General features: G+C 29.8%; 7 protein-coding genes across 7 annotated transcripts; 2 read left to right on the forward strand and 5 right to left on the reverse strand.

The window, feature by feature from the left end:
* Positions 1-4: 4 nt before the first annotated feature.
* On the reverse strand, positions 5-510 carry EIN_047310 (hypothetical protein; the record flags this gene model as incomplete). Its single annotated transcript, XM_004261161.1, has 2 exons — positions 5-60; positions 90-510. 2 exons carry the CDS (start codon positions 508-510, stop codon positions 5-7), a joined length of 477 nt encoding a protein of 158 aa, XP_004261209.1.
* Positions 511-2077: 1567 nt separating this feature from the next.
* On the reverse strand, positions 2078-2428 carry EIN_047320 (hypothetical protein; the record flags this gene model as incomplete). Its single annotated transcript, XM_004261162.1, has 1 exon — positions 2078-2428. One exon carries the CDS (start codon positions 2426-2428, stop codon positions 2078-2080), a length of 351 nt encoding a protein of 116 aa, XP_004261210.1.
* Positions 2429-4437: 2009 nt separating this feature from the next.
* On the forward strand, positions 4438-4911 carry EIN_047330 (transcription factor WEREWOLF, putative; the record flags this gene model as incomplete). Its single annotated transcript, XM_004261163.1, has 1 exon — positions 4438-4911. One exon carries the CDS (start codon positions 4438-4440, stop codon positions 4909-4911), a length of 474 nt encoding a protein of 157 aa, XP_004261211.1.
* A 1114-nt stretch (positions 4912-6025) lies between these two features.
* On the reverse strand, positions 6026-6583 carry EIN_047340 (hypothetical protein; the record flags this gene model as incomplete). The annotated part of the gene is made up of 1 exon (XM_004261164.1): positions 6026-6583. The coding sequence occupies one exon, from the start codon at positions 6581-6583 to the stop codon at positions 6026-6028; it is 558 nt and encodes a 185-aa protein (XP_004261212.1).
* Positions 6584-7067: 484 nt separating this feature from the next.
* EIN_047350 (synaptojanin, putative) lies at positions 7068-8702 on the reverse strand (the record flags this gene model as incomplete). Its single annotated transcript, XM_004261165.1, has 1 exon — positions 7068-8702. One exon carries the CDS (start codon positions 8700-8702, stop codon positions 7068-7070), a length of 1635 nt encoding a protein of 544 aa, XP_004261213.1.
* A 448-nt stretch (positions 8703-9150) lies between these two features.
* EIN_047360 (oxysterol-binding protein, putative) lies at positions 9151-10509 on the reverse strand (the record flags this gene model as incomplete). The annotated part of the gene is made up of 1 exon (XM_004261166.1): positions 9151-10509. One exon carries the CDS (start codon positions 10507-10509, stop codon positions 9151-9153), a length of 1359 nt encoding a protein of 452 aa, XP_004261214.1.
* A 1976-nt stretch (positions 10510-12485) lies between these two features.
* Positions 12486-13379, forward strand: EIN_047370 (hypothetical protein; the record flags this gene model as incomplete). Its single annotated transcript, XM_004261167.1, has 1 exon — positions 12486-13379. One exon carries the CDS (start codon positions 12486-12488, stop codon positions 13377-13379), a length of 894 nt encoding a protein of 297 aa, XP_004261215.1.
* Between the last annotated feature and the right edge of the window lie 587 nt (positions 13380-13966).

The following is a 13966-nucleotide window of genomic DNA, read 5'->3' on the forward strand; positions in this document are numbered from 1 at the left end:
TTTGTCACAAAAGACTTTGAGAAGGGCGGGGTAGTCCATTTCGAAGTCGATACGCGGATGCTTCTTATCAAATTTGTCACACACCAAACTCTCATTTGTTAGTTGTGGAGAGGAAAATAATGAATCGGTGTCGTCTTGAGTGTCGTAAGACTCTGGATTGATACAAATGCGAGGTTTGACGAGAACTTCTTCGGAGTCACAAGAGTCGATTTTGCAACAAGTTTTATTAACTTTATAAACAAGTGGCTCCTCTCTTGGGAGTTGAGTCATAAGACCAATTTTTTGTTTTTCGACTTCGCACTCTTTACGAAGTTTTGCAAGTTTACACGTCGTGTGCTGAATCATTTCTTGTTGTAAAATGATTTTATTTTGAATGTCTTGAATCTCAAGACGGCAAGTTTCTTTTTCTTGAAGAAGCGATTCGTTTTGCTGACGTACCGACTTCAATTTGTTGTGTACAAGTTGAAGGGAAATATATTCTTCGAGTGGAATGGATATTATATTATCCATTTAAATAGTATTTTTTAGATGTTTATTAATTCATATTTCTTACTATGTTATTTGAAATGCTATTTTTTAGTAAATTATTAATAAAGTATTATAAATTATTATAAAATACTAAATAATATTAGTATTTTATAATAAAAACAACTATTATTTATTATTGTTTAAAAAAGAAAAAAAGAAAAATTTCCAATTTTATCTTTCAAAATTGTTTTTAAAAAAAAAGTTAATAAAAAACACAACAAATTTTATTTCAAAAGTTTCTGTTCTTTTGGTGTTAAGTCATTATAGTCAAAAAAGATTATTGAATTACTTCTGTTATTTAATAAATAACTTATACAATAATATTACCAATATTATTTTGATAATAAAGTCTGTTTGTCTTAATAAAACAGCATATGGCTTAAGTTCATTTTTGCATAACAAGTCAAAGTTGAACAAAAAAGCAAATTATAAACTTATAAACTCAATAACCACATCTAAAAAAGTTAATTCAGTTTGAAGCTTTATGTTTAAGGATTTAAAGGTTGAGATTACCAAACATAAAATTGATATTATACACATATTATATTTAATATAACGAGACAATTATCAATAAAAAGACATTAAACAGCGTTATTAATAGCGATTTTATATACTTTAAATAATTATTGTATTAAAATGATTATAATTCTTAGTGTCTGAACTTTGAAAGCCTATTTGTTTTAATATTTTAATAAAAGGGGTATGTTTTTATAAATTTGTTGTGTTATTTTGAATTAATTTGTTGAGTTTTTACATTTTAATTTGTAATTAAATTGTTTTTAATTCATTTTTTCCTAAACACATTTTCATTTTTTCTTTTCACAAAATTTCTTTTGTGGTGTTGGTATTTTTATGAAAATAATTATATTCTACTAAAAAAAGGAATAATATAATTATAGTTAAAAATAATAATATTACCTGTTATGACATTATTTGTTATTAAAAAAGAAAAGATGCTATTTTAAAAATAGAATAGAATCTTTTGTTTTTTATTTCAAATCTTACTAATACAGACATATCATCATTATATTATAAGGGCAACAGACAACAATAATACTATGTTTGTTGTTTAATTATTTTAAATGCAGTTAGCACCTCAACAGTGATCATATTTGAGATGGTGTTTTTATCATTAATCTTCTTTAATATAAAAGTGTGGCTTTACTTTATATTAACGTTACGAATCACATCCTTTATTGAAGAGTAGAATCCCATTGTTTGTTATTAATTATTGATATCTAATTAGTCAAATTATTTATTATTCATAAGAGTATTTATTATATAATTTATTAACTCTAAACAGCATTTATGTCATTCAAATACTACATGACAACGAGTAAGACATAATGAATTTATAATTATTGTAATTGAGCATGAAGGTCAAAAGAAAAGCAATGATATTAACATTTTTATTTTGTCGCAATAGTGCGACAAAATAATCGGACTATTTATAGATCATTGTAAAACCAAAAGCCATTAAAAGCTTAAAGGTTAAGAAACCATAACCACATTAAAAATTTATTTACTTTTAACATTACCACAAGTATTGTCAATTCGTCTCTTTTTCTGTAACAATTTTCGATGTCTTATCATTTCTTACGAGCTTCTTTTGTTTCTTGTGATGGAGTTCGAGTGGTCGTGGCATTTTAGAAATGAGGATAATCTTCTGTTTTTCGATTTCACATTCTCCCCTCAACGAAGCCAATTCCCTTGTTGTTGTTTGTATTTCCTTTCTTTTAGATTCAAGTTTAAGTTGGATGTCTTCGATTTCTTTTCTTTTTTTCACTCGCTCTTCGAGCAAAATTTTATGTTGTTTCCTCGCTGTTTCAAGTTGGTTGTGGACAAGTCGGAGAGTGATATAATCTTCAAGTGGAATGGTCACGTTGACTGGAGTGGCCATTGTGTATTATAGTTTTAATTTTTATTATTATAATATTCTTGAATTATATTCTTCATAAAGGCATATTATAATCCCAAAAGTTCAATGATACTATTTTTTCTGATTTTTTATTAAATAAATTATTAATATAATATAGTACTAATAAATGTTTGGAACAAAAAGTGTAGAAATGGGAATAATATTTTAAGAAAATTTTTTTATCTTTGAATGTTTGAGACTAATTTATATTTAAAACATATAGTTAGCGAAAAATATTTTTTTAAAAAGATTTGTGTGAAAATCTACAAACTTTAGAATAAAATTGAAAAATAAATGAAAGACTGTTATTGTTATAATTATTATTTTATTTTAAACAGAAGTGTTTTTGTGATTTATTTGAGTTATTGAAAGAAGAATATCATTTTAAATGTATTATCATGGAATTATGTGGTTAATATTTATATTACTTCATATAATAAATAAAGAAGTTTCATTTCAATTTGGGTTGTGTTAAAAAAATTTACTCAATTATTTATAACCCATTTTGTTTTATTAACAACCAATTTGGAATCAGGACTGTAACAAACGTTACATCCTCTGTTTTATTTTATTGAAATAATTAACATGTCTAAAACACAAATATAATCATCTTTACATTACTCACTGTCTATAATAAAAATGAATTGTTATTATTTGAAGTTTAAACAACTGTTTTAAATCTTTTAATTTGAATGTTTTTATTTTGATAATATCTGATTATTGTATTAAAAATGTTAATTATTTTAATATAATAAAAAAAATAAAAAACTAAAAACATTGAGTTTGTATTTATTAACTATATTTTTTTGTTACATTTTGTTATTCAATTTGTTATAATTATTATTCAATTGTCAATTCCGATCTTTTTGTTGTACTTAACACCTCCATTTAATTATGAATTACAAAAACCTTTTGTTTTTTGTTTTTACGATGATATAATGAAATGTAATGCATTGAAAAAATTTAATAAATACAATACGGATTAACAATTGATGAAAATTGTTGTTCGAAATAAACTCTTCTCCCTTTAAAAGTGAAGTTAAATAACAGTTATCAGTACTGCCATAATTCGAAATAACAGTTTGCGAATTAAATTAACTTAACTTATTATACATGTAATATATTATATGTAATCACATATTCCAAAAAAATTCGTAAAAAAAAGATTTATTATAGTCAGTCTGAAAACGTTGTCCGCTCTCCAACGTTGTCCAGGCATTTTTGGACCATCAAAACTGGAATATTTCGGGAAACAATTCGAAACAATCCCAAAACATCGTTTCATAATTTTTACCGGGATTTGATCGTTTTTACCTAATTCCTAAATTTTTCAACATATTTTTGTGTAAAATTTTGTCAAATGGACAACGTTTTTAGACAGACTTTACAAAAAATATAAAAATAGAAATGTTTTTTAATCTCTTGAGGGGAGTTTTATTGCCCAAGTTAAGAGCTTGATCGCCTAATAATTATGGAATTATTATTGATAATCCAAACAGACAATTACTCAAAGCGAAAGAAGAGACAACAACGTCTTTGTCTTTTTTTCCATTACTCAAATCAACAACTTAAAAAATCATAAATAAAAATATTTCGGTGAGTTAAATTTACCCTAATGTGGTTTATGTAAAGTTTTATTTCGGAACTTAGCACCACCTGTTGTTCAACACGGTTGTTGTAGTACAAATTGCTTTAAACTTAACACAGATGTGAAAAAACTAAATGTATACTTTATACATCAATAATTTTTTTTTCTTTGTCAAAAAAATGGACAAGGCAATTTCTATAACAATGATCGATTAAACGTTTATTCCCGTTTTCTTGCATTTTTATTGTTAAATTAGACAACTTTTATAATTTTATAAGTACTTTTGCTTTTAATCGAATAATTATTTTATTTTTAGACTTACAAAAAATTCCCTTTTTTCCAAATTAGAAATTAAATTTGTTCTGAAGGAATAAAAGGATTTGAAACCCATCTTACTTCTCAAATGGAGTTCTCTGTTAAAGCGCCCTTGATATCAAAGCACAAAAAGTTTGTCAACATGTGGAAAAAAGCCGAAGACTCACTCTTGTTAGAAGCTGTAGAGACATTTGGTCTTAACAACTGGAAAAGTGTTTGTCGAAAGATACCAGGAAGGACCAGAAAACAATGTAGAGAGAGGTATTTAAATCACTTGAGTAATGGTATTGTCCAGAAGAGACCTTGGACTGTCACCGAAGACATTTTTATTTTGAAAGCAGTCAATCAATATGGACGCAAATGGTCTGTTATTTGTACAATGATTCAAGGAAGGACTGCAAACAATATCAAGAACAGATTTTTTGGACATTTAAAGAGATTGAACATAACTGAGGAAATGCTTGAAGAGACACTCAAAAATATGAAAGCTGAAAGTGTATTCACTCCTGTTGCTTCATCACTTTATGAGGTGGTTAGTCCGAGTATTACCGACTCTATATAATAAAACGACCGAGTGACTTTGTAATAACGTAATTTTGTGCTTTTTTGTTTTTCATTTATACCTTTTTAAAAATAAAAAAGGTATTAATTTTAATATAATTGTTGTGAATTTCGCTTTTTGTTATATTTTTTACTTTAAACACAATCAAAAAAATTGGAAAATGAAATAAGAGTAACATATAATTGAAAAAAAAATATAATTAAAACTAGATTGTATTACTGAATTAAATCAATAAAATCTAAAACGGTTATAGCGTTTTCCATTAGATGGAGGAAAAGGTCCTCCCGATTTGTGATACTTTTCTGGATTATAAGCACAATAGAGAAGTTTTCCTGTTAAAATTCCACATTCCTCCATTGTATAAAAGTTCATCCTCAATTCTAATCGTTTATAGTATAATTTGGTTTCATTGTCAAGTCCAAGTCGTCTTTTCAGCTCGTAAATTGTCCAATTCTTGTCTGCTAGTTTTTTGCTTTCGTTTCCTATCTCATCACTATAATAAAACATGTACTCGTTGACTTCTCTGTGATATTCCATGGTTTCGAGATTATACTTTGCCCTTTATATGACCCACAAAATTCAAAACTTCTTTTCTTTTCAAAAAAAACTGATTTTCCAAAAATAAAATTATTTTTTTATTTTACAAATTGAAAGTAATTTCAATGATTATTTATAGTTTATTTTTTTTTATTTTTAATATTTATTAAAATAATAATTTATTAACAAAATTTTCTATTAATTTTTTAATTTATTACAATTGATATTTTCAAACTAAAACAAAACTTTGTTTTAATTAAATTGAAAAAAGAAAATGCAAGAGGTGGGGTTCGAACCCACGCCTTCGAAAAGACTCGTACCTGAAACGAGCGCCTTGGACCACTCGGCCACTCTTGCTTAACAATCTATTTTTAATTATAGATTGTCAACAATTAATAATAACTGTTTTTCAAATTCACATTGAAAAGTGATTATATCAATTGTAATTGTATTATCAATGAATAAATGATAGTCAACCCAAAAAAATGAATAACAAAAATATTATGTTTTAACTTTATAAGATCGAACACAGCTTATTGAATTTCTTCTTTTGTAACACTTTCCTCACCACTTTACATTAAAGTATACCACAAAAGCCATTCGAAGAATTCTTTGGTGGCTTCCTTTCTAGAACACCTCGAATGCATTGTTCAAATGACTCTGTGACGTTTGTGTTGTCTTTAGCTGAAGCTTTGACAAATTTAGCGTTAATGCTTTGTGCGTAACTCTCCACCTCTTTTTCATCGACGACAACCTCAAGGTCAATTTTATTCATCACCAACACAACAACTCTGGCCTTCTCGGCCTTAAACCTTTTGATGACTTCATAATACGTCTGAACGTCTTTGAATGTCGTTGGTTGTCCGGCGGAAAACACGATGAGTGCTCCATCACTTTGTGTCACGTACATCTCGCGAACCGTTTCAAACTGGTCTGTACCACATGTGTCTTGAATGCTTAAATGGCAGATAACGTTGTCGACGATCGGGTTGTGCACCAAAGCCTCGTCCAGTGTTGGGTCGTATCTGTCGATAAATTTTCCAGTCACGTATCTGTGGATCAAAGCCGTCTTCCCGACAGCGGCCGAGCCAAAAACAACGATACTCATCTTTGTTGTTTTCATCTTGTTTCCCATTGTAAGACGGTGACTAGCTATTTTGAGTTGTTTTCTTTTTTATTCAATCTCAAATCAATTAATTAATTAATTAATAATTAAGATTGTTATCTGTAATTAATAGTTATTTTTATCATTTTTATAGTTAAAGAAATGTACTATTAACAAATAATAATTTATTAGAATATATTGAATCTCAAAAAAACGTGTTTTTGGTACATTTTCGAGTTAAATATTGAAAAATTCAAAAATCGAGATCAACTTGGTGATTGAATCATAATGAAATTAAAATTTTAGTAAATATTTTTTATTCAAAAAATAAAAATACAATATTTGTTGTTTAAGAAATTTATAGTTTAGTAATAGTAAAATAATAATACATACTTAACTATAATTAGTTATTAGTATATGAAACCAGAACGTAATGTTTCAAATAATACTAGTTTGCAAAGTAGACCAAACAACAGGTGTAAATATAGTGACTAAAATAAATGAAATGCGATACTTATTGCATCTTATGTACTTTTGCATATTTGGTGTAACACTTTTCGAGCTTATTCAAATAAGACATAACCTCGGCTTTCTTCTTTTTATCGAATTCTTGAAGATAAAGAGAAGCGGAGCATATGACTGGTTTGTGTTGACTGACAAACAAGTCGAAGCTTGTGTATTTAAGCACTTCTACGTAGTGCCGTTTAATTGTTTTAAAAATGACCCGATCTGGCCACCCGGGCTTTTTCTCAGTGTAAGGGTTTGTAATGAATTTTGATGTGAGTCCACTCTTGATTTGGTAAGTTGGATCAAAGTCGATACAAAACTCTTCATACCCTCCAAAGTATTCTTTCATACACAAATTCTTCACTAAATTGTCTTTCTTTCGCAACTCTTCCAATTCTTGTGATACAATATTTTTAAGCACATCGTCATATTCCATCCCAATGACTTCACTCTTGAAGTCTCCCATCACAAAAACGATGTCATGGGTGTCGAGAGTATATTCCATTTTCTTCTGCCCCAACCTCCCTGTGAATGTCATCTTCTTAATCCCTTCATCTATCTTTTTTAGAGGATCTTCCATCCCGTTGTTCGTTCCTAATACACACAAAAAGCACATCGAAGAGTCAAACAATTCAAGTCTGACCCCAACACACCCTTTGAGACTTTTGTGCCTCTTCCCATCTTCAAAACTGGTAAATCCAATACCTTTATTCTTTATTGGTAAACTCGTTTTGGTCAGGATAACTACACCAATAGAGTCAATTTGCATCAAGTCACCTAGTTGCATAGTAATACCCTTTCTTTCGAATATCGGTAGAATCGCATTCCCCATTTCTATAATGTCTCCCTTATAATTCTGAAGCCCAAGAACAACAATGTCAATATCTTTCTGCACTGAATTCATCATTCCTTCCAGTGTAATTACATTGATTCCTTTCTCTTCAATGTTCCATGTAATACACGACACTTTGATTGGTCGAACTCGGCCATAGTAATTCAAATGTTCTAACAAATTGGCTGTTTTCCACTTTTCAACGTCTTCAAGAAACAGTTTGAGATCTTCTCGAGTCTCAGAAAGTAACGAAGCGTCTAAGAGTCGCTCACATCTTTTGCCTTGTTTTGGTTCAAACTCAAGTTTAATGAAACTGTTCATGTGGAAGTGTTTTGTTGATTGCGGATCTGAGTCGCTCTTATATGTCTTCTTCCCATTAATGCTATCTGCCCGACTTGACTCGGAGAGACTTTGTGAGCTCCCCTTTTCTTCGATGATTTCTGGCGTTTTCTTCTCGAAATAGTTCTTTGAGGACTTCGAACGAACCAAAAAGTTCCGAGGAGTCGCCGACTTTGAGGGCGACACTCGTGTCGACGCATAAATCGGTTCACCTTCATCATCATCTCCCAAAACCGCATTATACATTTCCCGGGGACGAGTTACTGAAGGCTTCCACAACACATGTGTGGCTTGGATTGTCTCTTTCTTCGTGTTACTTGGGGGTGGTGAGATGCCAATTGATTTCGATCCAATCAATATTTTTGGCGTTTGGGAGTGTTTTTTCTCTGCACTGTCGAGTGCTTTTGGCGTTAGACTCCTCCACGTCTGCTCGGATGTTTTCTTTGTCAATAGCTCAATCTTTTTCTCCATTAAAAATAGTTATAAAGTTTTAAACTATTTTCTGCTGGTCGTTCTCATGTACCATACTTTATACTACTTCAAACTATGTTATTTAGTAAATTAATCAAATCATTTAATTTGAAATTTGTGTAATTTAATTTTTTTTATCATGCAAAAATTCTGAATTTTTCAAATGAAAAAACGATATTAAAAAGTATTATAATTATAATAAAAAAAACTAAAATATAATAAGTTAATACATTTTGTAAATCAACCATTAAAAGTCGAATCATTGTTGATTATTAAAATTTAACTATATTTTATTATAAAAATATATTTAAAATGGAATAGTGATTTTTAATAGAATTAACTATAAATTATATACAACAATTAAATATACAAGAATTAAGAATCAGTAACTAATTAACATAGAAACAAGAACACAAGAAGAAACAATTAACAATAAACAATGATTCGATCATAAGATACTCACACCATCACTTTTGTTCTTATTTGTATCGTCTTCCAACAAAAACCTGAAGCTCTTCATGATGTGTGGAGGTTCTTGATCTATTTCCCAGTCGACATATGGCACATCTTTCACTATTTCAATAATTCTCTCTTCATTCAAAGACTCACCCTTCTTTAAAGTAACGAGTTTACCTCCAACTTCAATTTCCTCTCCTTCTGTAGTTTCGTCGTATACATTCCAATTTTCCCATTTGTATCGGTACACCCCAAACTCGTCTTTTTTAAAGAGTTTTGTGACGTGTTCGGTTCCGTTGTCGTCGTTCAATTTTTTTTCTGCACGTTGTGCTTCTTCCAACACGAACTTTTCTTTCATTGCCTTCTCTTGGTCGTTATTAATAATGGCGTCCGACACCTTTTTGAACAGTTTTTCCGATTCAAAGGGGTGCAACTTCTCGTACCTCCTCACTTTTCTTTCTTCAGTCTTCTTCTTGAGCTCGTCGACGTTAAAAAACGATTTTGTGATACCAGTTCTCAAATCGGTGATAAAAAGTTCCTTGTCGTACTTCCCAACTATTTTCATTATTTTGTCCCCTTTTGGACTGTAAACTGTCCCATCGATTTCTCTGAATCCATCATCACCAAAAAATGGTTTGGTCTTGAACAATACAGTCGCTTTGTATTTACTTTGTATGCACTCAAAGTTGAGTTCGCCACCAATCTCCATCACAAGTGGGGGGATATACAACCCACCCACTATCGCACTCGGAAAGTTCCAAGTGTAGTCTTCGTTGTACTTAGTGAATTTTGCGTGAATTGTTCCTTCGATTCCCGCACTTGCAGTCACGCCGTTGAATGTCGTCACGAAGTGTAAGTTGCCATCTCCGACCCATCCACTTTTTCTATTACAGGCGTATATAGAAGAAATGGGTGGATGATGTGAGGTCTGTTCTGCTATAAAGAAACTTTTTGAGCCGTCAGAGTGTTCCCACGACGTTCGATAAAACTCGCCCAACAATGGGTTGTATGGCTTTTTACATGTCTTTGGATTCACATAAAATCCGGAGAGGAAGAACTGGACCAATTTCACAAAGCGTTCCTCTGGTGTTGGAAGATTGGCAGCTTCATTCACTAACTCGATGTGTGTGAAATAGTCCGTCAACTTTTCAAGAAGAGACCGTGGCTCTAAAATGTGTGTGGGTAAGGTCACTCGGTCTAGAGACATACCAGGCCGAAGCTGTTTAACTATTTCCCATATGATTGATTTGCCATCATCTTTTTCCATTGCGTCTATGTAGTCTTGTGGCTTCGGGGATTGAGAAACATACTCCGTTGCTTTCAATAAGTCGGAACTTGTGAATGGAAACATCACTTTGCCTTTAGAAGTTGTTGACTTTTTGTCTTCACTTTTTTAGAGGAAAATTGCTCCATTTTTTATTTCGTCGTTTCGAGGATTTTGCTTTGACTTGAAAATTTTTTAGTCAGTTCAAAGAATTTATTATAACCACCAAAATGTATTTTGTTGAGAATTTAAACTCATCTGTTTATTTGTGATTCGTGAAATGATGGTTTGTATGTGTTTTATCACTTCTTCAGTCCAAATAATGTTATCGGTCAGTAATATATAAATAGTAAGATTTTCTTTATAAGATAATAGTCGATAAATATTTTAATAGTAATATAATTAAATATTATTATTTAATTGTTATTAAAAAACCTTAAAGAGTTTTTTAATTTAAATTTAACTTTATATTAAATAAAATACTATTATTTGTTGAAGTATATTGAATATGCAACTTATGACTATATTATGAATGTACATATTAATAAATGTACACTCCTTGAGTATTAATTCATATGTACCCATTGATTTATATATTACAATTTTGAATATTTGTTTGATAAGTATTAACAAATGCATTTAAAAATTGTGTTTGTCATTTGTAGAACAATTATTCCATTACACGGTGTAAATAAAAAAAGACAAACACACAATTTGCTGTTCATTTTATTGCGTAAATTTGTGTTGATTCTGAAACGCATTAACATCATTATTTTTGTTTTAAAGATTAGATTTTTATAACAACAAAATGATAAATCCTTTAATTGAATAAAAATGTCGTTTTATTAAATAAGATGTTTTATTTGTATAGATATTCCAAGTGGTTTTAAAAAACTGTTTATTATTGAATACAATTAGTTCTTGTTTTCTCAAACTTGTTTACCATTAGGTAGTAATTTAATAAAGTTTCAAAAATTTTAAAGGAGCTTAATTTTAGAATTTATTTGAAATATTAGACTAAAATAAATAAATGTGCCGTTAAAAATAATGTTTATTTAGTTATGTAAAATTTTAATTAAAAAATAATAAAAAAAAATGAAATTGATTCTAATTTTTATAAAAATTGTTTATTTTGTCGGTGTTGAGTTATAATTGTTAGAATAATAACTTCTGAAAACAATTAAATTAGTAAAATAATTTATATTTATAGTATAAATTTTTATAAAAATAAACACTCCACATGGAAACACGTTTTTTCTTCCCACATAAAATCTCTACTTTTCGGGGTGAATTTTATAATTCAAACTACTTTCCGCTAATAAATCGGGAAAGTACTAAAGGTATAGTAACATTGTACACTAAATAAAAATCTTGTCCATTATTTCATATTGAAATTAGCAATAGTGAGCATTAGGTAGTTTGGTCGATCTTTCAAAAAAACACTCCACTATTTAACGTTTTTTTTAATTCCAGTTCTATTGGGAAAAAACCTGAAAGTATTGGGTACATATTACTATGATTGAATTAAAGAAGCACAAAACAAAAGATACCGTTTTATCGAATTTCATTTTTGTTCTGTTTGTTTCTGAAAACACTAAAAACAACTCGACCACAAATCGTGTACCGATATACTTTTGTGTTGGTTATCCTTTTTATAAAAATAGTTATTTTTACATTAAAATATCGGCATTATTAAACAAATGTTATAAATCTGAAATGAAACAATAAGACGGAACCTTTTAATTTGTTCCCAAAAAAATCTTGTTCATATCTCAAGCAATAATTCTAGTTAAATTTACAATTACTAATAGTTGGTGTCAAATGGAATTCTACGACAAATTTTGGTCTTCTGTGGTCATTTCAAGGCCGCAACAACGGGATTCATGAGAAGAGAAGATCGTTCTATTTTGTAAATGAATTGAGTTACTATACCAATCTAATAGCAAAACAATAAAAAGCTATACCTAAATCGTAAAACCTTATTATCCGAAATAAGATTACTAAATTAGAAAAGCTTTTTTTTATGAAATTTGAGGCAAATTCAAACTCCCAATTCAAATTTCATGTCGCGCATTTTGACGCTTCACCAGCTTTTCGACCAAATTATGGACTACGGAGCAACGGAGAACAGACTTAAAGCCCTTTTGGACTCAGTTAAACAGTCTTTGAACGCAGCGCCGGCACTTAATACACTTATAGTTAGAAAAATGACACAAAGCCATTCGGAGAAGGAGTACGGTGCTATTGTCGAGATCACAAAGCACCTTTGCAAACATTCATCTACATTTAGGAGGTGTGTCAACACCGCACAGTACCTCAATGTCTTCTTTGACTGTATGGATGCCGTCAAAGATATGGAAGTCAAGAATGACGCACTTCTTTTCATCCAATTACTCGGTGGACTGTACCCGGTTGAACTCAGTAAGGTCGCCGAGAAATACTCCGAGCTTGTAAGGAAAGGCACGGTCTTCCCACAACCAAAGAACTCGGAGTTTGTCTTTGAGAACACGCCCAAGGAAATTTCGGAGGTGGACAAGGTAGTTCCACAAATCAAAGAACTAACAACGAACGCAACTAACTTATTAGAAAAGAAAGACTTGGACGTCAAACAGAGGAATGACTTGTTTATAATTATGAATAAGGTAGAAGGACTCATTTCAGTTGTTGACTTCGAGATGGGGAAGTACGCATATGACCCGTTGAAGGAAGCATTTGAACTACAGCGTATGGAGTCCATTGCAAATAACCTTCGACACTTACACGAAGAGATGGCACAGAAGTACTTTGGGAGTGACTACGACTTACTGTCGTCAACACAATATAACGAATCACCAAAAACGTTAAAGAAAAGCTCGTCATGCTGCTTCCCATTTTCGTTTTTCAAGTCGTTCAATTTCGGGTCAAAACATAGTAAGGGATCATACAGGTCACTTGTCTCGGCTGGGGGAGCTTTGTAATTATCATACATGTTTCTTTTTGTTGGGTTTGAGATGGTAGTTATTGCAATTTTTGGTTATCTTCGTGTTTTTGCTTGATGATAATGTTTCTTTACTCTTAATTGAAGGTATTTTTGTTTTCAATAAAAACATGTGTTTTTAATGTTCGGCAATAATGTTTTTGTGGTAAAACGTGTGATTTTTCAGTAAGAATTATTCAAGGATTGTAACATTTGAGTGATTTTGTCGTATAATTATGTTTAAGTTAAAAAATCATTTACATTTTTAGTGTTTAAAAATAAATATGTATTTTATATATTATATATACTAATATAATATATTATTTTTTTTAATAAAATTATTTTATTAATGTGTTTGTAAAATCACAAATAAATGTTACTATAATTTGTTAATTATGCTTCATATTAATTATCATACACAATAATTAGCAAAAAACTTGAAATTTGTTGTATTCAATTTTTAATGTTTTGTTAATTGAATTAAACTTAAAATATAGTATTTATTATAATCATAATATTAGAAAATATTTCCACACAATTTGTATGTTGTTTTTAAAACTAAAAAAGAGAAAAATATGACAATAATAT

Source organism: Entamoeba invadens, assembly GCF_000330505.1.
Source record: "Entamoeba invadens IP1 unplaced genomic scaffold scaff_1105074725885, whole genome shotgun sequence".
In the NCBI taxonomy this organism is placed as follows: Eukaryota; Evosea; order Mastigamoebida; family Endamoebidae; genus Entamoeba; species Entamoeba invadens.